Below are 24,474 nucleotides of genomic sequence, written 5' to 3' on the forward strand. Positions count from 1 at the left end.
TACAGAGCGGTTGTTGTTTGGTTGTTACATTTGAAGGGACAGCGGCTCAGGGCAAGCAATAAGGGAGCAGTTAATTTGAATCATGCAAAGCCATCACACACAAACTGTCAAACAGGGCAGTTAATAAAACAAATTAATGATTTATCTGACAGGAGCGCGGGGCGAGAGCAAAACACAGGCGAGAGCCCGGGACAGTTTTCTGCATGCAGCCGCTCTTCAGCCATGTTCAGGTGGAAAGAGAAAGAGAACTTTTATTGAAATAATCAAGTACTGCAGCGCTGAATAGTACTGAAAAAGTACCTCATGAGTGTCTTGCTGTGGCACATATGTGACATTCCAAGTGTTGAATTTCCTTTGTAGTCGTGCATAATTAGAAAGGTGGAGAGTTGGTTAGCAGTGTTGCTTCACCATCAGCCATGCCTGGTTTGATCCAGCTGACAAGGCCTTTCCGACCGAGCTGCTAATTGTACTTTTGTCATTGTTCTGATACAAATTATTGATTTACTGTTGAAATCCTGCCACCTTCCTGACAATAGGTGGCAATATGCACACTTTCACTTTCTCAGATCACAAAAATACTCAATATCGAGCTCTAAAGTTAATTACCCCGGCTCCGAATCCTCCTAAATGGAAAATCCAGCAGTTCTGGACATGTTTACAGCTTCTTTTCCCATGTAGTTCCACTTCCTGGTCAGGATTTGGTGCAGGGCTTTACTGTTTGTGTGGAACAGCTTGTCCCGTTGCAGTCTGACTGTGCTCTATACATGTGAGTAAACGGCCTTTCAAAGGCAAAAATTTCCAGGAATATGAACTACGTTAAATTTTGTAGTGAAAAACTGAAAAGCAACAAGTTACTTAAGATCAGCGTCAGTGGATTTTCATACTAGTAAAATGGTTGTGCAACTCATTCATAGATTTTCTATAAATTTTGCATCATGCACTCCAACACTGAATATGTTAAAGCAGGAAATAACATTTTAATTCCATGCTGGCTTTTGATCTGTAATGCTAAATATGGCAGGAAAGAGCTTTACTTACAAAAGATGTTGTTTTCTTTTAATTGCAGTTTAATAATCTATATGGCAACATCTAATCTGAACAGTCGTGAGAGCTGAATATGTTCAAGGACAAAGGTCTTTTCTCTGAGAAAAATCCTCAAACAAGCAGGTAATTAACACTATAAAAAAAAACCCTGACTCTGTGTGTGTGTTCTATCTGGTAGTATTCTGTGATTTCTACCCAGCATCGCTCTGCCAAGGACACATATTTTTCCATCTCTGAAGCTTCTTTCTCACGCGTGCTTCAGCACCGCGCCACCTCCACCGCGTCTGTCTTTCTGCCCAAGCCACATGCCGTACCATCTTTTGGGGGAAGGGGGGGGGGGGGGGGGGGGGACTCCTCACGTTTATTAATAGGCAGCCATGTCTCTCTGAGCTCCTCTGCTCCCTCAGAATTCCTGCCTGACACACTTCTGTTGGCAGAAACAAAGCTTCTTCTCCTTTCTCTCTGCACATCCTGGAGGAGCACATCGTCACAAAATGCAAACTCAAACAGGGCATCTGATCGGAGAGACGCAGCCACACACGAGACACACATGACACACACACGCACACACAAACACCAGGTGGCATTCATGTGTAAGCCTGTCACTCCTTCAAACTTCAAAGTTACTCCACAATTGAAAAGCTATCTGAGGTATTAACAAGGTAGCAAGACAGCATGCATACACACACACACACACACACACTCCTTGGCATGCAGTTCCAGACGATTGCCTGCCAAAACACATACACACAGGGCGAGTTGTATAGTCATACCATCTCTCTTAAGCACACAATCGAGATGATTATTCCAGATTGTTGTTCATTTCGATTCTTGGCAGAGCAGTATCTCGCGCTTGCATCCGCTACACCCCTGGTACTCGGCTTTCAGAGTATCTGCGGCATTACACGGCCCGTTCACGCTTTGTTGTCAGCGCGGCGCACAAAAGTCAGCGTCGAGCCGAGCCCCCGTGCTCTCGCGCGGCTCTCCTCCTGTCTGAGATGGTGTTTGGGGTGAAACGTTGGCAGACTTATTTGTGTAAGGCAATTTCATCTCGCATCTCCAGTCAACCAAAACAGTCACCCTGCTCACAAAAAAAAAAAAGAAAAAAAAATGTAATTACAAATATATTCATATGGCACAAAGTGAGGCCTACACTACGGAGGCAAATGAACTATTTATATTCAGACGGTCTTCGCTAAGCCTTAGGACACATGGATGTAATAACTTATTTATTCCACCCGCAGGAAAAAGGCCATTACGAGAGAGAGAGAGAGAGAGAGAGAGAGAGAGAGAGGAAGAGAGAGAGAGAGAGACAGTAAATGAGATGGGTGGTGGAGTGAAAGAAAAGACGGAGCTGAGCCTCAACATACAGCAAAATGTCAGTGGGTGGGTGATAAATTCCCTACAAGTTAAACCCTTTGCTTTGTTCTCTTTTTTTCCGTCCGCTCATCTTCCCTGGCCTCAGTAAAAGATCTGTGTGTGTGTGTGTGTGTGTGTGTGTGTGTGTGTGTGTGTGTGTGTGTGTGTGTGTGTGTGTATGTATGTGTGTGTGTGTGTGTGTGCGTCCTGCCGACAAGGTTTTTTTTTTTTCTTTTTCCGTCTATGACTTATTCATAGGCTTTAATGCAGTCGATGTTTTATTGATCAGGACTGATCACTGCCTCCTCCCCTTGATGTGACCATGGCCTGTGGAGAAGGAGCGAGCCGAGGGCCGCGGCGCAGATTCCATGCAGCATCCTGGAAATGCTTCCCGGTGATGGACGGACATCCAGCGTGGCATGTGGAAATTTCAGACGTTTTGAAGAAAGAGCCCGATAATAGAACAAAGATAATCTTGCTAATGGCGCCGAATAATTCCCGCAATAGCCGTTAAATGAACCCGTCGCTCATGGGAGAAAAACCCTGTGACTGCACATGAAAAGATGGGGAGAGTGTGATGCTGCTGAGAATCTGACTTTCGTGTCTCTCTCAATTTATCCCCCGTGTTGGTTTCAGCCCCGTGGAGCTCCTGGGAGATCAGGTCCCTGCCCTGATTAAGTTTGAACTCATTGCTTTTGACAGAGGATCTGCAGAACTAAGTCATCATCCAGACATGCACATGTCACACGGCGGCAGCCGGCCCCTCATTGCTGTCTGAATAATCATGCTGCAGTGGCTTGTTTGCGCCGAATGGGCCTGAGAGGTGCGGAGGTGTGGAAAAAGACGGAGAGGCGAAAAAGGGAGGCGCCGAAGAGCTAAATTGGGGGACGGCTGCGACGGGGAGTGAGGTTCTTCTTGATTAAGCAAAGAGGTTGAATGAGAATGAAGGCTGTGTACATAGTCCTCACGGCAATCATCTGGAGGGGAAAATAACTATTGCAATTTGCATTACCAAACAGCGCTGCTGCCATCTAAGCATACTTCATCACATAAGATGGCTCAGCCCATTTCTCAAGCCCCGGGGACCTATGAGGTTTGGTCTAATGAGAGAGGATCCTTAATGGTTATTGATAGAGCCCAGGAGGACACACTCTTACCCTCACTCTCCGGCGAAGCAATGCATTCTGTCACGACTTAATGAAGTAAAACTTGTCGCTTCGGCAGGATGATTTAATACCGCAAACAGCGATCTGACAAGAGATGATTTTGATATGGAAAAACGGGTTAAATAGGTTTGTAGGAAGGTAGATGGATTCAGTGAACATTAGCTAATCAGTGACTGGAGAAAGGCCAGTCTGGGTCGCACTATGATATAACCCAGCAGTGTCATATAATATACAGCAGTATCAAAGATGGATGGAGGATTGATTGTGCTTTTCAAAAAAATTAAATTTAAAAAATGCCATGTTGTTGGCTGATATGAATAATTTAGCATCTTTGTGATGGCACCGGGGATGATTGACTATTGTTTTGGAAAGGCTCACATTTTTCTCCCAATCTCTTTCTCTAAACTGCCACCTTTCTCTCGTTCCTGCATGGAGTCATTCCTTTCAGCTGACAGCCTTGACTAGATATGTGTAATTTAGAAATAACCCCTGCTCGCACCTTTTATTAGGTGCACCCCTGTGATCTTCCAAACACTTGGCAACGTGATGATCCTGCTGGCTGGAGTCTGACAGATATATGAAGATGTGCTCTAATGAAGAGGAATGTGAAGAAAACACAGAGAGGAAACAGAAAATAACACAGGAAGGTAGAGTACAACTAAAGGAAGTAATCTTCATCATAATTAGATTCATTGTTGATTAGATCCTTGAGCTTCAATGATTAAAATTAACAACTGCAATGAATAATAGAACCCCGTCATTCCAATTTTTAACCGGCAGCATTGATTGTATATCATACATACAAATGTTATAATGTGTGGACCAATCGGATCCTGTGTTGCCTGCATCTTTCATAGCTCCGGCTTGTGTTTTGTACTCAAGTCAAGCTTTATTTATATAACTATCAGAAAACACACGGTGCTGTACATAAATAGACAATAAAAACCTAAAAAGATACAACAAAAAAGATGAAATTACAAAAATAAAAACAGGAGCAGAGTCTCAAGCTGGCCTAAAAGCCAAGGAATTTGTGTTTAGAATTCTGCGGTCCACAATTCCAGGAGAATCTCCATTGCATTTGCAACTCTGAAATGTCTACAAAGTGTGATTTTGAGTGCGTGAGTACGACGGACTACCAGCTGCAGCACAGCGGCCACCTCCAACTGGATGAAGAAGCGAGGAACATGGACGGACACAACATGACACAGACGAGTGTTTCCCTACATTTCCTGAACACGGAACATGGTAATGCTCTTATCGTGGCGCGGCGGCTGCTCTTTATCTCACATTAATGCTGCCGATTCAAAACACAGCTGCTCACATTTCACCTGCCAGACAGACACAGAAAGACGTTACTCTGACTCTTGTTTCATTTCCTGGATAAATATATTTGAAGAACTTACAACAATATCGATTCACTTGAGAGTAGAGTTAGATCTACATTTTTTGGCCTTGCAAGGTTTGTAAAAAAAAAAAAAAAAAAAAAAATCTTTAAGAATAGCCTGACCCTGATACGAAGTGAAACAGTTCAGTAAAATTACACTTTCCTTTTTAATAATTCACACTGATCACAGATTTTTTTATATATAACTTTTGCTGTCCACAATAACATTCACGCCTACAGTTTAATTCCATTTAGATGTTGTTTATAAGTCATTACAGGATTGCCAGAGTTGGTCGAGCTGCCGTGACGGCAATAAAAAGTGTGAAAAGTGTTATTGAAGAGTGGGAGACATATCACGACTGAGTGGTGCGAAGCTGCTATGTGGGCACAGGAGCCGCCAGCTGCGAGGATGTTGGAGGTGAAGAAATGAGGAATCACACCTTGGACCACGTGGATGTCACAACTGTTGCATTTCCAAAGCACCGACAAAAGGACTTCTACTTCATACACAGCATTTGGAATGCTGACAAGCATAAATAAGCTCTCCAATTGGATTATGTGACACTTTGCCATAACTGGATGCAAACAGGTGGCGAGCTGTAGGTGGCTGGATTGTGTTTCCTGTGGTTCTGCTCTGATTTTTGTTAAAAAAAAAAAAAAAAAAAAAGGCTCCGGTGCTCAGAAACATTCTTCCTTCAGCAGAAATTGTACTCATGCCTCGGGTTTTTTTCCGCTGTGAAACATCCGCGGTTTGCAGACACTTAGAAAATCATGGTGAACGTGATTTGCCTTGAGACAAAGGAAAACAGCTCCGACACGGCTCTTCCTCCCAGAGATGAGAGAATAATCTACGGGAGTCAAAACTCCCAGGATATTTTAACGACAAATCCATAAATTTCTACACAGCCTCCATGTGCGCTGTAACCCCCGCTGAACCGTTCTTGCGGCAGTACCGGCTTTGTTTACATCATGATTTATTGGGCTGAATAGACTCCTTTCCCTCAGGAAATATGACTGTCTACACTCATGGTAGCCACAGTGAAAGACAAAACTGTTATAAATTGAGAACTGAAATGACACTGTGATCATGCCAGGAGAAGTCTGTTTTAACTCTGGAAGTGTGGTTTGCCGCTGCCCGCCTCCCAATGAACAAAAATTAGTGGAAAAGAGTGAAACAAACTTGGTGATCAAAGAGAGCCTGCCGTAATGTGATACATGGTCTGAACTGACGGAGTAATTACTCCAAACAGAGACAGTCTGCCTCTTTCAGAGTCACTGGTCTATTCATACTGTTCACTGGGACTGTTTCTCCTGGAAAACAATACAACACCCTGTGGTGTTTCCATGCTGTTCCAAAGACTTAATCAGTTCGCGGAGGAAGTGAAGAGACAAGGCACAACAACAGGCGATGCATCATGGTACGGCGGGGACAGAGCGCTGCAGGCTGTTTAATATGACCCTCTGTGTGCACCGAGGCTTATTCATCAGAACAAAATGTGAGAGGCGATGATAAATCCTGCTCATCATCCACCAGATGTATCGCCTGGAGAAGACCCAGTTCCAGCTCATGTTCATGCGAGCGATTTTTTTAAAATGTACGTCGGAAGCTGTGGCGAGCGCCACTCCAACCGAGGCAGCTTTACCACATGATGCATGCGTTACGCCGAGGACGCCTTCTGCTGTGTGCAGACTGTGCACAGTGAGGTGGAAAGGGGGCAATGATGCGGACTGGAATACTGTACCGATGCTCAGCCAATCAGAATATTCAGACAGGTCCGTCCGTGTTGCAGCAGGTGCGCTGAGGAGCCGCATGAATACCGTTATCCCTCCATAAACCAAACCCTTGCTAAGTACGTCGCAGGTACCTGCCGTTAATCATACAGAGGAATTAACGCAGAGCCGTTCAGATAAGAGCATTAAACCAATGGAAGGACTCTATCTTACACCGGCTCATTTAGTGATTTTACAATTTCTCTGGCGACGGGGGCAATTGAGGAATTAATTGAGGAGAACTGCAGCAAATCCTATCAATGCGGCCAACAAACATAAAACCGCTCATTAGCGTGCATGTGAAATTAAAATTGACCCGAACATGAACAGAAGCATCCGTATTGTTAACTGATTAAGGTGTATCGCCGTGTGTGGAGCCGGGATACTTTCTGAGACGCTTCTCTCCACTGAGGGGCCTTTTAATAAATCAACAATCAACCATTACCTGGAACGGCACACTTCTATTGGCACAGGCCTTCTCCTTCCCATTTTCTACAGCCATTATACTGCTGGTCACAAATTAAATGGCAATGAATGACGCTAAGGAGATCCCTTAGAGGAGAGCAAAGAGGAGATAATGGAATCACCTTAATGGTTCCCCAGTGTATAACAAAGGGAGAGGAGAGAGAGGACAGATTATGCAGGATGTCATCTACTAACAAGAGGTTTGATCTTCAGGATGTTATACTGTACCGTTTTCTATTATTCAATGTCATGCTTAAAAAGGCAGCCATTTATTTCTAAAACCCCCAAAAAATAATTTCCATTTAAAAAAAGGGGGGGTTCATAAAAGCTGGTCTAGACTGATTATTCTGGTGACATTACATCAATGTCGTTGTTTGGTCTTCCAGTGTAACGGAGATGAAATCACAGAATAGAGTATTATTATGGTTCTGTCCTGACCCTGAATGACCCTCTGAATGCGGTGGACACAGGTTCAAATCCCTGTTGAAGGCAGATGGGCATCCACTGCAAACTGCTATTGATGGAGAAGAGATAATCATAATTTGATAAAATGTCGACCTAAGATCAGTTTACAACAGAAGGCACCATTTGTTAAGAGACACAACTACTTACTGTCAAATCCAAGAAGCCCAAACTCGTGACTGGATTTGACTTTAGTTTCTTTAGGTTTTCATTGTACAAAATTTGGGATCCCCTCTGTTGACAATCTAAGTGCATAAAGTGAAAACCCAAAGCTGTAAAAAGCAGGTTGTTAAAAAGTCACCCTCAGAATCAGCATAAACAAAACACTGATAAATAGCCAGAAAGAAAACACAGTCAAGGGTAATCTTCCAAAACACACCGGGGTCAGCTGAGGAGACTCACAGCGAAGGTGTGTGTGTGTGTGTGTGTGTGTTGTTTGGCTGTGGCTGGATCGGCAGTGTTTTGTCATTAATTAATCTTGAGGCTGATAGTTTGATGCTCTCATCTCACGCTGAACATGTGTCAAAGTGGCCGTAGGTCACAATTTTATTGCTGCTAATCTTTGTCCATTTAGTTTTCAGTGGCATCGATATTAGTTATTCTAAAGCGATATGTCCACTATCCACTAAAAGATTAATACCCCAAATTATTTATCGCCATGTGTGGTCAGGATGTTTAAACTCCAACTCTTAAAGCCTGTCTTTGAGTAAAACAGGCCGTCCTGCTGCTATTTCTTCAATGTTTTAACACCTTTGCTGAAGTTTTAACAGAAAACAAACATTTGACTTGGTGGAAAAACACAGTGTGCAGTTTTACTTAAAGTGCAAATGTGTCGACTTTGCAAAGAAAAGAAAACAACTTCACTTCCCTTTCCACTATAACTAAACAAGAGTAAACTGCAGAAGGCGGCAATCGAGCTAAATTGATGCAATGAGGCTCATGCAATTCTCACACTTGCATGTAAAAACAGACGAGGCTGTCAGAGCAGGTGAATCTACGGAGTAAGACCTGAAACTCCCCAATGATGCAGTAGTGGCTTGTGAACTTTTTTTAATTTGTTGTGTTTGATGATATAACTCAGCGAGGTGAATGACATCCTGCCATTGCCCGAGGAAAGGTATTTTGATTTCAAAACAGCAGCGTGCACTTTCTCTTAGGTTCAGCAGAAAACATCCACCCTGGATGCAGCCTGCATAATCAGACAGGCCCCAAGTCTGGGGATAAGTGATACTTGCCAAGCGGAGCGAGACTTCCTGCTCCTTCATGTTTTTTAAAAACATGCAAACTTTAAATGCAGGCTATGTCTTTGGCTCAAATTGAAATTTCTGTAGTATCTAATGCTCCTTTGAAGTTTGAATCTCAAGTTCACAGGAGTGAAAAAGGGAGGGAAAAAACACATTGGAGAGATAAACTTTTATCTGTCCTCCGGAAAGCGCACAGCCTCAGCTTACAGGTAATGAATAGTGAAAGCCGACACTGTCCCCACTCTCTCTTTTACTTAAGACTGCGAGCATTTTTATACTTCCCTCCTTCCTCGTTTACGACTCTTGGCTTGGCTGTAATTTTATTTTCATAATGTCCTGCGTCAGCTATTCAACAGCTCGTTTGTTTTTCCCTCCAGTTGTTCACTCCATTTGCCCGTGCTCCTTGCCAACGCCTTCCTCTGGCTGTCCCCGCCTGCCCTCCGCCGTCTCCGCGGGCACAATCGATCCCGGCTCCCTGCAGGGAGTCCCCTCCATGCCTGATTGGCAGAGCCTGCCCTGTGACCGCCGAGCTGGCTCCGTCCCAGTGGGAGACGGCCGTTATGAAGACTGACTGGTCACAGCAGCGCCCACACATTTGGCAGGCTGATAAAGCCCCCCCCCCCAGCCTCCACCGTCGCCTCTTTCAAACAGGCCCGTTCTCGAACAGCGGAGCGCCGACGCCTCCTCAATCAGCGAGCCGCTCAGGTGCCCCGACGAGCTGTCCTGGAATCTGGATCGCTCCGCGGAGATTTTTGAAATTAAAAGCTTGTTTACGCTGCAGTTGGTGCAACGGTGCAGACTCCTCCTCTGTCTCCGCTCTCCTCCATCAGCAATGAAGGGATGTCACCAGCCCATATGGCCGGAGAGGAGGCGGGGAGAAAATGAGAGTGGTGGGGGGAAAAAGAAAGTATGACGATGGGACGGAGAGAAACAGACAGAGCTGGAGAACAGACTGGCTATTAGGAAGAGCCTTCTGTCACATGAAAACCTCCCCTCCCCTGCATCCAAGCCTTGTCATCCGAGCCCTCGGTGTGAAGGACACCCAGACAGACAGCCCGGGAAACCTGGGCTCCAGACTGTCACAACTTTCATCTCGCCTGATAAAAGTCCTATACGCCCCCCATCCATCCCTCCCTCCCTCCCTCCCTCCCTGCGTTTCCCCCGCAGAATCTTAAACACACGGTGGAATTAAAAGGCCCTTCGTCTGGGTGCAGCACAACAATCTCTTTGTGCAACAAACAAAGAGATTAACAGAGATGATCTCTGCCACCGAATCAACTCTAAAGATGATTATCCAAATGAAAAGTCTGCCACAATGCAAATATTAATATTGGAGCGATGCCCCTCCACAAAGCTGGACTGAAATGATGTTTTCTTTATACAACGTTGCCACACCACGAAATACAGTCTTGGACCTGAAGAACTCCCCCGTGCAGCCAGACCAATAAAGTTTTTATGATTAATAATGCCTCCTGTAAGAAATCAGTCTTAAAAACCTGCCTTTTCCTGAAGGTGACATGTAACTGCAGGTTTTTTTATCGTTTCACATTTCATCACCCAAAAAAAAAAAACGTATCTCATTCCAATCACTCTGTGAAGTACAAGAATGAAAAGTTTGGAACTTTCTTCATCTGAAATCAGAGGTCAATAAAGACAGAGTGCTTCCCCGCACGATATATTTAAATCACACCAACGGAAACGCAGTGGCTGTTAATGGATTACATAAATAAAAAGCAGAGCCGTGAGCAAATATCTTGTTCAATAGGGAAAATACAGATGTGCAAATAAGTACTAATCTCAGAAAAAGCTATTAATTTTTTCGCTCACATCCGTCCCTTCACAGAACGCCGCTGGATTAAGGTGATTTTGTAAAGTGCATCCTAAATCTCCCATTAGAATCCCGGGGTAGTTAAATCCCCGCCACCTCCTCATCCCTCTCTCCCCGGTACTATGAATCTACACGGTGACAGGGCCTGTCGGGAGGCTGCTGAATTAAACATGCCAACCTTTGCACACTCCTGTTTCCCCTTGTTGTGAGCTCCTGATCAGAGGAGGAGTGTGGGCTGGAGGAGGCACAAGTGTGTCCTGCGTGCGCCGGGACGCTGTTGCTCTGCTTCTTTAGTGCCGGGTTGAATATATGTGTGGTTTTGTGTGTTGACAGTTCATACCAACAGCCAGAGGTTTGATAAGGCACTGATTCATTGCCCCTCGGTTCAGCCTGCCACTATCGCCCTCCTGCATCTCCACCAAGCCGGAATCAGACCTGTAATTACACCCGAAGGCCAACTCCATATGCATGCGCATGTATGTGTGTGTGTGTGTGTGTGTGTGTGTGTGTGTGTGTGTGTGTGTGTGTGGTTAAAGGAGGCAGAGGTCAGATAGCACGAGGAAAACATCTGTGTGTGAAGGCATCTTCCTGTCTCCTGCTGCAGAGGGGGGGGGGGGGTTTCTTCTTTTGGTGTCTCCACTAATTGCCCATACCATGAAAGGTGTGTGTGCGTGGTTTTTACAATGAATAATGAATGTTTATATACAATGCAGCATCTTTTGAGAGTTTTACTGTTTGTGTGAGGACTGCGTGCACGATAAGGTATAAGGCGAAAATTCAAGAGAATTCGACAGATCCAATATGACAATCTGCCTTGTGGATAAAACACTGAAGGAATCCGTGTGAGTGTGTGTGTGCGTGCAAAGCTTCCAGAGAACCTACTTTGGTTTGTAATCTGGTCAAATTCTCTGACGGAACCACGACAGCAGCAAGAGGAAGCTCTAATTACCCGGTTCGCTCCCAGTACAGTATGTCTGTCGTGCCAGTCATGCACAGGGCCAGATATCGTCAATTTCAAACGCAGACAAAAGCAGCAGAGAACTGCCACCAGCCCGCAACGCCACCAGCAGACCAATTAACAGCTGGCTGATTGTCAGTTTGTGGAGGTGGCGTGTTCGCTTGACAGCGCTGACATTTTGTGATCCGCGCCGTCCAGATGTTGAATGGGCAGACGGGACGAGCTGTTCAAAAGGACACCAGCGTGCACAGATTGGCTAAATGAGGATGTGCCTGTCGAAAAAGATTACAAGCCATGCTATTGCAAGAGCTATTTTAGTCACAGTGATGTGCGACTCTTCGGTGTAGATATCACTGGATGCAGGATTGTTTTTTGTTGTTTTTTTTAATTTGGTTTTACTAGAATCGTGTGCAGACATTCACGGTGCAGGTTACACTTTCTTTGAGAACTTCTCCTGCATGTAATTTGCAAATCAGGTAAAGCTTTAATCTGTGCAAATATTGAAAATTTTCATTAGGAAAACCCATAATTGTTCATCAGCCTCAAAAGCAAATGAATGTAATAATCAGCCACAACAGCAAAAAGGAAGAAAATGAGTCAACATGCACCAGCATGTGAAAATAGTCGCAGTGAGCATTTTTAAAGTGGCATCCAGATGTTTGGTTCCTAATAGGTGCTGCCTCTGAGCTTTTATTGATAAAAACATACTTTTATTTCCAGCCCTAACAACATTTCAGCCAGTCTGGACATTTGTTTTATTGCTTCACCCTTGATAAGGTGAGAATATGGGCACTGAATATTTCAATTCTAGAAAATTTCCTAAAATGAACTCTCAGATGCACAAAATCTGATTTTAAAAAGAAACTATTTTGCATATTTTATGTCTCGCTTAAAAAAACAACAAAAAAAGAGCACATTTTTGAAAAAACAACCATGGTATTGCAAGAGATGGAACGTTTGCTAGAAAAACAACAGAAATTATGTTATCATCTATGATAAAGTCAAATGACACTGTTACAGGTTTACAGACATCAAAAAATTAACTTGTAAAAATGTCAAAGGAAGAAACAGGAATGTTTCCAAATGTAGCAACTTGCCTTGTAAAGAGCTAAACGTTTATAATATCTTTGGTGACCAAGTGAAGACATCTGTGTGAAACAAAGCTCAATGACAACGCTTCGATAGAGGATCATCCAGCTGTTCCTGGACCAGCTGAATCCTGCAGATGTGCGTCTTCAAAGCTTCAATCCAACATTTCCTGTCTATTGAGACTCCGTCTCCACGCTTCTCCAGTCAACTTCCTCTCACTTCCTTTGGTTTTTTTCACTTTTTCTGCATGAGTGCATGAAAGCACACCAGCAGTCACAACCTGGATGACACACAGACACACACTCACACTCACACATGCATTCATTCCAGGAGTATCTTTCTTCAGTTGGGAGAATGAGCTGTAATTAGCACATTTGGATTTTTTTTTTTTCCTTTTATTTCTGACAGTAATTCCTCACAGCCTTTCTCTTCACAGAAAGCACAAACAGCGGAAGCCTCTATGACAGTGTGATTATTAGATGGGACAGCTAGAGATGTCTGGGTGGGTAATTTAATGAGCGGGGGCAGAAGAGAAAAAAGAATTAACGAGACAGGCTGGTAGAAAAGAGTGAAGCAAACAGAAACACTGTTCTGTATTCATAAATAATAGAATAGATACCAACGCATCAGCACATTTTATGATGTGACATAAAGATGACATGTTCTGCCTCAATTTACTATAACAGAGACAGTAAAGGGAGGCGAGTCCTGAAGAAAAATGAGCGCGGTTTCTCAGTCTCACTGACTCAATATAATGTTCAACACTGAGCCAGATAGTACAAGGTTATCAGGAAGGGTATTTCTGGAGGCAGATACAACAACTTATGGCCCACCTGAAGCGATAAAACGCTCCTTCCAGTAAGCTTGCTGGAGTTTCCTGAACCAACCTATTGCTACTGTCTTGTGCGCCTGAGTCTCCAGAAATATGATTTGCCGCGCTTTGTTTCATTTATCAGGCCTTCGTCCTCTTGGTAGCCAACTGCTCAGCCAGCTTCCCATTAACTTCTCTCTTTTTCAGGCGTCACCTGTTATCTTCATCGACGCGGCTGAAATGCAGCCGTCGGCTCACTTCCTCGTAATGTTTCAACACGCTGCATTTAGTCTATTTTATTCTGAAATTCCATTATTTGATGCAAACATATGGTTACTGTTTCATGCTGTTCTGATCTTCTGCACGTCTATATTACTGTCGGTCTTACCACTGCGTTCACGTTCTGCAGACGATCCCAGTGCATTACACAGTGTTAAAGTTTGCGTCTTTATAATACTTGCAGCCAAAGTTCAGCAAATATAAATCTTTAAAGGGTTCTGTGGCGCCTCTTGATAAATTGCTAAATATTTCATTCTTACTAGCCTTCCAGAGTCAGCAAAACAAAGGTGGCTACCTACCTTTTTTTTTTTTACATTTCTTTTGGTGTAAAATCACTGTGTGCTCTCATGAAGCTTGTGTGCTTTTTAATTAAGACCCCAGCTAGCAAACAGTTTTGCATGTGTGCGTCAAAAATAGTCGAGACAAAGAGAAGAGAGGTGGATTTCCAATCTATAATTTATAAGCACTAGAGGCTGGGAGCATCAACACACACACACTCACACAGCAGTAATCTGAATCTAGTGTACTACACCCACACTTAATGCACACTCTGGGATCTCTCTCTCTCACACACACACACACACACACACACACACACACACACACACACACACACACACACACACACACAAAACGCACTTGGCAGGGCTCTCATATCTATCTACACAGCAGATCAATAAAAGAGGCACTCCTAAACACACTGTATCCTCAGCATGTGCACAGCTACACTGGACCGAATAAACAACTACCAGAAATCCAGCCGCCCGGCTCTCCACTTCAGCTGGAAATTTTGAAGCACATCAACCTTATCGAGTTGCAATCCTCGCTGCTGTAGAGTCGGATATCAAAAGAAGGATTTTATGCTTGAAAATATATTCACAGATGTCATGTCTGCACTGCAAAAAAATATCTACTTTTGCCTACCTTTCGTGTCTTTTTCGGGTTTCAACAGATTCCTGCAACTCTTAGCGACGATTCAATTAGCGAGGAACCGTGTTGGTGCTTTATGTGCATCGCTAAAATAGATGGGCAGTGCTAAAGCAATCTCAACTCCAACTTTTTTAACCTGGCAAATCACCTCATTTATATTCAAGGAAATGTTCAGGACAAGCACATAGCTGCCATTAGTCATTCACAAAAGACAAAGCAAACAGTGGGACACACAAAAACAAAAACAGGCACACTTGTTTTCACTCTTCCGCACATATTCCGGTTTGATGTGACTCGCACTGGTGCAGACAGTATATTCATGACACACACACGCATGTGTGTCCACACACTCCAACACAAATGAATGACATCTAAAAAAATTGCAGGAACGCTGTGCGTGAGGCATGAATTATGCATGCTTTATAGTCGCTTATCATCTAAATGCATGTCTCTCTATTTGTCAGTTCGGTTGGTGTGTGCTTTGCATTTATTTGGGACCGGGGATCCACCCTGGCGGAATAGCGATGGCCTAAAGAGACAGAGAGAGGGAGGCGGAGGCGCATTAAAGGCCTCAGTATACTCCCCCGTCGCCGCCACGGCGTTCCTACGCCGGCAACCCTACGCCGCTACTGAACATATCTTGCTCCTGCGTCAAGGGAACGCCCTCCTCTGCCAAGCCGCTAGCAGTCACAACAACAATGCGGCTTCCGTAGCTCCGGCTTTACCTAGACATAGATCTATAGACATAGATTTCTAGACGTACGTATCTAGACACGCGTGGATTTACCGAACATATATCTGCATATATGACATATCTGGTGACACCGGGCTGTGGTGGAGGAGAGGCTGAGCAGACCGTGATGAAATATTGGTGAAACTAATGAGAATTTTGGACGATTAAAGCCGTTTTCGGAGCGGCTATACACGTAGCCCCGTCTGCTAACAGTGCTAACACTGCTAACAGTATAGGGATGTGCGCCGCTCAATTTTGGATCTCAATTTCTCCCGAAGCACTGTTCGGATCAGAAAAGCATTTCGGGTGAGTTCTACTTTATTCTATAAACAACGCGAAAGCGGACCAATCACAGCCCTCGACGTTCACGTCACCACGCGTCGAAACGACGCGAAGTCACAATTTTCGGGAGGCGCACGTCAAGCCCCGACGTAGCCCGACGTAGCCCGTCGTAGGGCTACGACGTCTACGTCGTAGGAACGACGTAGCGGCGACGGGGAAGTATACTGAGGCCTTAAGGGTGGGGTGGTTACAGGAGGTCAAGCCAGATGTTTTCTGCTCAGTCATAACATGCAGCTGATCTTCCTACGACACACACACTTTAAGATATCAAACCTGAGCTAAAACTCTTCTTTCTCCAATGATGCTTTCACACTCGTGCTGTTTGGTCCTGATGTTAAGTAAATTTTTTTTATGCAGGTGGGAAAACTAATCTGACCAAACAAGTCTGGGTTCATTTCTGATGAGTGAACAAACACGAACATTACTGTATAAAGACATACAACAGGAATAAACACGCATGCTCTGTTAAACACACATGCAGAGAGGGCTTGTAGACTCTCTTTTTAGTAGGAGGCGGTGTAAATATTTCATTAGAGGCAATGCTTCATGTGTGCGCTCTGTCCCGTGTCCTCTGGCCGCGCTCCCCCGGCGCCTCCCTGCTTCACTCAACTCATCCATTTGACCCAGTGAAGGGCGAGAAGCTCAGACAGATAAGCTGCGTCCCAAAGTACCCGCTTTGCTTCCCCGTCAGCTCCCCGCTCCCGGTTGGCATCTTCCGTGAATGTGGGTGGTCCCTGGCAGCTCTCGCTCAATAGGACGGCGAGCCGCTTCCCGGCTGCTCTCTTCTGTCGGCGAGCTCGCAATAATGACAGATTACAAGGAAAGGTTTGAAAAGACGGGGGCGCACAACGAGACTCAGAGCGCCGTGAACGGCGACAAGGTCCCAGGAAACCGCAAATCCAGCATCCTTAACTGTGTGAGGATGCCGGAGAGTGAGAGGCAATCAAATCGGGTGTTTTAGTTGATACTGCAGAGAAGTTTTTAACATTTTCTGAACAGACAGCAGGTGACACTGCAGAGAGGATTAAGAGTGAATCAAACCCTCCTGTGTAGAAAAGTCATTAAATTAACTCTATTAACACTGCCATGTGTCATTAGGTAAATACTCAACAAGCCCCTGCCAGTCACACAAAGGTAATTCAACTACTTTAAAGCTCTTCTCAGGACTGTCTAATCAGATGACACTCTGCTAACTAACGAACTAACTAACTAATCATACTTTATTAATCTCCTTGGGGAAAGTCCTTTTCCACCTTGACCCATCCTGTTTCTAGGGTGCAGGAGCTGAGACCACATTACGGCGTTCCAAAGAGCTGATGGGGGTCAAGGGTCATGCTCAGGGAGCTACTGTGGTGACCTGCCAGCTGTGGGATTCAAACCTGCAAATCCTGCCCCTCTAACCTCGAGGCCACCGCTGCACCTATTAGTCGCTTCATTGGGTTCATTTTCCAGTTGGTGACAGTCAGCTCTGCTCTACTTTAGTGTGACAAAATAGGACTGTGTTCGGTCGGTCACCCACTTTGAACTTTGGTGCTTTTGATGATCTGGTGGTCATCTCCACTCCCTACACAGATAAATGTAGACTTATGTCCCCGACATCAGGTCTGAGCATTAAACAGGCGAGTGACTCAAAACTGTAGCATGTAAAACTTTAAAGCTTTATTTTTTTTTTCTCTAACCATAGTTCATGACTGATTGCTGCATTAAAATGCAGAATCACTATTACCGGTCAAAATATGCAAAGAGAGTTTGCTTATTAAAAGCAGGCAAAACTTTGGCTTTCAATACATGTCGATGAGAACTGAGTAGTGATGTTGTTTGACACTTACACTATTCAATCTGTACTTAAATCACAAAGACAAGTTTACTTCGTGTTGAAATTACTTTGAAAGCAAGTAAACAATCTCAAATTACATTCCATGCATGCATAACCTGAATGCCATCTGTATTTACTCCTGGTTTTAACACCAGTCTTTCTGCCTCGTCTTTTGCTCCGTCACTCAGCTAACCTCTTAATTTCTGAGGCTTCTTAATGCCGATGTAAACTGAACTCATCCTATCTCATTTACAGTCCACCTAATTGCCCTGATAACTCTCAAATCTGCTGCCAAAGTTTGAAAACGTGAGTTGCAGACCTCTTCCAAAACGCAGACGGCAGCAGGTGCGGCATGAATTATTGATGCGTTGTTGTAAATTGATGCGGCTGAACGGCGCGATGTCTGCATGAACTGTCAAATCGAAAAGATTAGAGGAGGAAATACAGACGTAACCTTGCTCCTTTCCGGCTGCGTGTGGCCCACACACGCGTGATAAAGTGTGCGAAGCGGGGGACAGGAGCTCCCGGGATACAGCCGAGACGTGAGTGATTGGAGCAATGAATGGAGAGCCCTCGCGCTGTAATTAGACGTGAGGCGCTTCCCGGCAAGATTTACCTTTTCCATGTGATTACGCTGTGATTTATAGGCTCGGGAGACCTCAAATGCTCCTGCCAAGCAACGAAGCCACGTGTTGCACAAATTTAACCTCGTCTTGATTGTTATGCATTTGCTTTTATTTGGGATTCATTGTTAACATTTTTTTGACTAAAACTGAGAAACAAACCACATTAAAGACTGATCTCATTTAGTTTCAAAGGTTTATATCAGGTTGGGTTCATGTCAGATAAAACATCCACTTTCCTTGCATCTCAGTGGTTTCCATTTTTTTCTACCATCCTCATTTGTTATGTATGCACTTTTCTGTCTTTTCTCCCTGCTCCCTTGTATCATTTTGTCGTCTTGCCTCTGGGTTGACGTGTTTTTCTACAGCAAGCCCTGAGGGGTTCACCATTTTTTTTTTTTTTTTTACTTTTTATTTTTTCAACTCTTAATCTGATTTTAAATGTATACTATTAAAAACACAATAAGCTGTAGTGCCTGACAACAACTGAAAACATATATGAGGGCTTTAAAATTTCACATGTAGAACCACAGTGTAATGTACTTATCAAACCATTTCTTTCTCTGAAGAGGAGTAAAAAACACACACAAAACAAACTGCAGCTGTCAGGATGAACTCTGCGTAATAGAATTATTTGTTCTTGCGGCTCAGTGAGAAATGCATTCAATACGGTGTGTACATACACCACAGATAATTGCCACATTGGAAGTCGGTGCCCGGAGGACACGGCGGTGTGCTAATGGGTTCATGAAAAGTGGCAGACACAAATGTCAGACGCTGCTGCTGGAAAGCTCTTACTAAAGATTTGTGGGGTTTGTGTCCATCTTTTTTGAATCATAGTCTTTCTATGTGGTGATTGAACAGCCGGTGGGAAGCAAGAAATGAATGACGACTAACGCGTTGAAGTTCACTTTTGTGAACTTCTTTCTTGTGAGGCTTCTCTGCTCCAGACCCTCACAGGTTCAGTATATGATTTTCTTTATGTGGCGTTAATGATGAGATACACAAGAGGAAACAAAACAGCTCAGTTTACCAGTAAAACACACAACAATGCTGCTGAGTGTTATGCTAGTGATCTGATTTACGACTAAACCAAACTGCTAAGTAGGCGGTGTTAATGTCTTTTTGTGTTTTGGAAGTTGGTCTTCTAAATAACAGTGCTCTTTCTCTTGCTTCCAGTTTACACCAGCTGAGACTGAGCTTCAGCAACATTTTTAGCAGTTTGTACCAATAATACCACATAAAAAAAAAAAAAAGTGACGCCTGTACATGTACATCTGTTGAGTACATGTATATTAAAGAACGATACTTACTAGGAAAAAAAGACACGATGCTACATACTTTGAACTGCAGTTTACCTTCACTTCAACATGACTAATGTACCAACAGATAAAAACTAAAATGAAACAGTCGGTGTTTCTCAAGTGTGAGTATGTGAAGGATATGTTGGCGCCGGCTGCCAGCTTTTAAACACCAAAGAATAAAATAGCAATAAGCTTTAATGCAGAGATAAATGTGTCGCTTAGAAGATAATCTACATAAACTCTGCATTGGCTCAAAAGGTGAATCAACAAAGACTGACTGACTTTGAGCAAGTTGTGATTATTTCTTCCTTTGTTAAATTGAGCGATAACATAATAATTAGGATGTTTAAAATCCACCAATCAAAGACAATTAGTCTCAGGAAGCAAAAGTCTGTAAAAGTATTACCTATTCATTAAAAATATTTTAAAAAATGAAAAGCTAAATGAAGCAGCAAATTTAAGCCTCACAACTAAAGTCACTTTGTGTACATCAAATAAAGCTGAAGCTCAGGAGACAACCTGGCTTTAGAAATAAAAACATTACGGTGGTAAATGATCCCTTCCTCTTCTTTATCTCTCCACTGATCAATACCGCGATGAGTAATGATTCACACTCGCTGTGATCGCTGAAACCCTGCACTGCAAAACGACACGTCTAACTAATGAGAGAGGTAAAATATCCAAGCGATGAATTGAATTCCTATATGGATTAACTTTTTTCCCTTGAAATCAGATTTACATACCCACTGAACGTCAAGATATTCTAAAGGATGCAGCCGTGCCATACCGCCCCGTCTGGGGAACGTGCAACACACACACACACACACACACAGACGCACAAACGCACACACAGGCACGATTAGATCGGGATGATAAATATTGTGCTGCTTTGCCAACTCGGACCAATCAAACAGACCAACACACTCTAACACACAAACACAAATAAAGAGCTTGTCCACTGCACGGCGTATGACACGCACACGCGAGGCTAATGCGTATACAAACATGTGAAAAAGTGAAAAAAGTCCGGGACAAGGGTTGCATAAGCAGCGCACAGATTAAAGCCACAGAATGAAAGTGAAATTTGCGATGCATCACATTAGAGGAAGCAGCGAGACGTCTGGGTGGAGGAGAGTGGAGCGAGATTTATATTCAGAGGAGGGCCCGTCTTGGCAGGCGTGGAGTACCTATGTTAAGAGGCTTGGGGAAAAGCAGGAGGGGTTCGTATTGATGAGCGAGTCCAGGAAAGATGCGTGTGGGTGCAGGATTGTGGTCCTGTGGGAGCGCTCTGTCTACGGCAGCGATATGGGGCTCAGACAGCGGATTAGTGTTTCTGCTCCATAATCAATTTGCTGTCTGGATCCCATTGCACATAACCCTAAACATCCACTCCTCGCTTGATCCTCCCAAATCTCTTTTTCTTCCTCGCTTTTTTTCCCCACTTCCTTTACCAGTTTAACCAATTACGCCTCGTACTGCCCAGACGTTTTGTTTGCTTCACCTTCGGACCTTTTAAAGTGAGACTTTTAAAAGCTCCAACGTGAAGAAAAACTCAACTGAAGCAGCATAAAACGTTCTTTTCTCATGCCCTTTCTCCTACTAACCTTTCACCACCTGCCCTTCCAGGCAATAGGATCTTTTTCCACTGACCACAGTTTTGCACACGCTGCATTTTCAGGAAATATAGGGGAGTTTGGAAGTAATTATACAAGAAGTGAGCGTAGCGATGCAGAGGTTACACTTGACCAAGGTCAGCCTATTAGCTTCAGCTCACCCTTGGGTCCATGCTTGCTGCCATCTGCTCCAGAGCGGTGGGGTTATAATACTGGCTGACCAATCAATAACATATTACATGTTGGCACCGTGCACCAGCTCTGGTCCTTTTTTTTTTTTTTTTCATTATAAAAAGCAAGACATTTTCTACTTCAGAGAGGAAATTCAGCACATTTCAAACAAGCACAATGAATAAATTCAATGAGTTTTTTTTTCCATTCTGAACATGTTTTCTGACAAAAGACAATTATATAGCACACATGGTTATTTTTGCATTCAGCCTTCATTATGATGAATCTCACAGACAATAAATTATTATTTCTCTGAGGACAGATGTGCTGGAGTTTGCTGCAGACATCTGAGACTGCATTTAGACGTATGTCTTGCTGGACGGGGGGGGGGGAGTGCTTTGAGCTGAAAGCCTTTGGAGAGAGCTAAAGAGATTGGTCGAGACACCAGGTGGAGCCAGGAGCACTTCTGCCCTCATTCCCTGTGCAAAGAGGCCACAGAGACTTTCATGTCAACAGATCAATGAGACACGACGACTCATCTCACATCGTCTAACTCACAGGAAGGGAAGAATGTGAAAGATGGTCAAAAAACAGAAACACAAAAAAAAGAAATAAACCTAATGTGAAGGAAGCAAAAGTCAAATGTGTCCTCATTTTATCACAGCTGCACCCACACACGTATATGCATGAAAGAACACACACACACACACACACACACACACACACACACACACACACACACACACACACACACAGACACGCGGAGACCCCGCCCGTCAGGCGCTCGTAGTGGCGCTTTATTACACCAGGCAGCTTGTAACCTCTTGTGATTCCAGCGAGGACGCTCAGATGAGAGCGACTAATTGCCTCGCCGGGGCAGTGATGTGACTCGCATGTGACCGTAAAGGTCTGGGGGCACGAATGCGCCCGGCTCGGGTGTGTGGCATGTTTAAGGGAGCAAATGATCGGTGGGTGTGATGACAGACCGATGGGATGGAAGTTAAAAGAAAAAAAAAAAACATAAAATAAAATAAAAGTGTGTTTCTGTGAGAAGTGAGGGAGCTGGTAGTGAAGGGTCCTCAGTCGCTGCTTAACTACCCTGCTATAAAAGGCTGGACATGAATCACAGTGGCAGTCTTACCTTGGCCTGGCCTCAATGTCGTGCTGCAAACAATGAAAAACAGAGAGAGGGGGAGAGAGAGAGAGAGAGAGAGAGAGAGAGAGAGAGACAGAGACAGAATAAAACAGTTTTAAAATCTTTGCACAGGTGTTGCAGATAACAAACAAAAGGTAAACAACATCATTTACATCAACGTGGTTCGCAGCTGGTGCAGCTCTAAATCTGACCAATTAATTTTCTCTTTCATTCACCAGTTGTGCTCATGCATATTCACCAGCTTTTAAAGGAGCACGCTGGAAACAAAAGCGTCGAGTGAGCTGCAAGCTTCGTTCTTCTGCTGTCTTTCCCTTTTACTGTTGATTTGAACTTGGACGTGGTTTTATAATCAGATTTAGGAACTGTATGTGCTTAGTTTCAGGATTTGACACTTCTTTATAAGGTCCTCAGCACACGGTTTGTTATACAGAACTTCTAGAATCATGTAATCAATAATCATCTGATTAAATTATTATTATTTGCATCTGTTAGCTTGTTTTTCTGGACTAATGGTGGAATAGTGGTCGGCACTTCAAAAAACCGCTCCAGCTCAATACTGAGCTTGGGGCATTTCTGTGTGGAGTTTGCATGCTTTCCTTGTGCATGGAGGGTTTTTTTTTTTTTTTTTTTTTTTTTTTCCCGAGTGCTCTGCAGACATGCTTGTTGGGTTAATCAGTAACTTTAAACTGCCTGTGGTGGTGAATGTGTGTGTTTGTAATTGAATCTGTGTATTAGCTCTGTGATGGACTGGCTCAGGCTGCCTGTGACCATTAATCGTATGGAGGGATTATGGAGCCACTGACGTTAGCTAAACATGTGATATGCAGGAGTGCTGTGGAGTGCTGCGATAACAATATGATTTCTGTTAAACACTTACGTTGATGATGTTAATGTCTTCATGCTTAGATATTTTTTTGGTAACAACAGTGACTAGTCGCTTGCTCTTATTGTACAGTATTTGTGATGGACTTCCAAGGTGCGTTTTGCTTTCAAATACCAACACTTTCTATTAGAATTGTGTGAACTGATCATTATATGAAAACGGACTTCCATCGAAGAAAAGCCTGACCTGAAACACACAACCTCTCAGTATTTGGAGAGCTCTAAGAAAACTTTCATTCTCACATAAATTCTGAAAATGCCAAGAATAGAGAAAAAAACACCAAAATTAAAACGACACTTTGCTAACTTCATTTCAGAAGCTGAGAAATACCACAATTCTTACAACCATCTAACCAGTCTAACCATCTAAACATTGCAAAAATGGACTAAAAGTAAAGTTCAGTCTTCATTCAGATGAAACCCAGGCAATGCCTTGATTTCTCCTCATGTTGTTTTAAGTCTTGGAAAAATGATGCTGCAATACAAACCATCCACTTGCTTTGACTTCGGCAGTCCTACTTCTCATACAAACGCAAAAAGAAAAAAAGAGAAACATGGTATGGAGAAAAGTATTTCTCTGAGAATCTCCCCAGTGGGCTGTTTCTTTCCAGGAGTCCACAGAACGAGTAGTTTGGTCCAAAATTGGCTCCAGATCATTCTGTAGCCCTACAGCTTGACTACCGGCGGTGAGACGGCTGCAGCAGAAAGGGATTTCGACACTGTAACTAACAGTGCTTGGCAGCAGCGCAGATGAAAGGAGAGCTGATGAGTGGAATCTGCGAATCGCTGACCGGCCGCCTGCTTCGCTGACATATAGCTCCAGATTCAATTAGATTCAGAGCTGGACAAACACACTCAGAGATTTCTTGATTTGACTCGTCGAACACTCCGACAGACTCAGAAGGTAATTTGTACCATTAAGTTACAAAACTGACGTTCACTAAATAGGCTTGTAAGTAGTTGGTGTGAGGCTGCTTCTCCACAAATTTAAAAACAACTCTATGTTCCTTACATCTCTTGATCATCTGGCGTTCCATCAGTCGAT

General features: G+C 43.7%; 1 protein-coding gene across 1 annotated transcript in view; it reads right to left on the reverse strand.

Annotated features, from left to right (window-relative positions):
* trim44 (tripartite motif containing 44) overlaps window positions 1–24,474 on the reverse strand; it is a 44,078-nt gene that overhangs the window by 2,273 nt on the left and 17,331 nt on the right. The window contains exon 5 of the mRNA XM_030095999.1: window positions 22,533–22,555. Coding sequence (XP_029951859.1) covers window positions 22,533–22,555 — 23 coding nt within the window. The remainder of the gene's footprint in view (window positions 1–22,532; window positions 22,556–24,474) is intronic.

The sequence above is a fragment of the Salarias fasciatus genome, chromosome 7 (genome assembly GCF_902148845.1).
Source record: "Salarias fasciatus chromosome 7, fSalaFa1.1, whole genome shotgun sequence".
NCBI classification, from domain to species: domain Eukaryota; kingdom Metazoa; phylum Chordata; class Actinopteri; order Blenniiformes; family Blenniidae; genus Salarias; species Salarias fasciatus.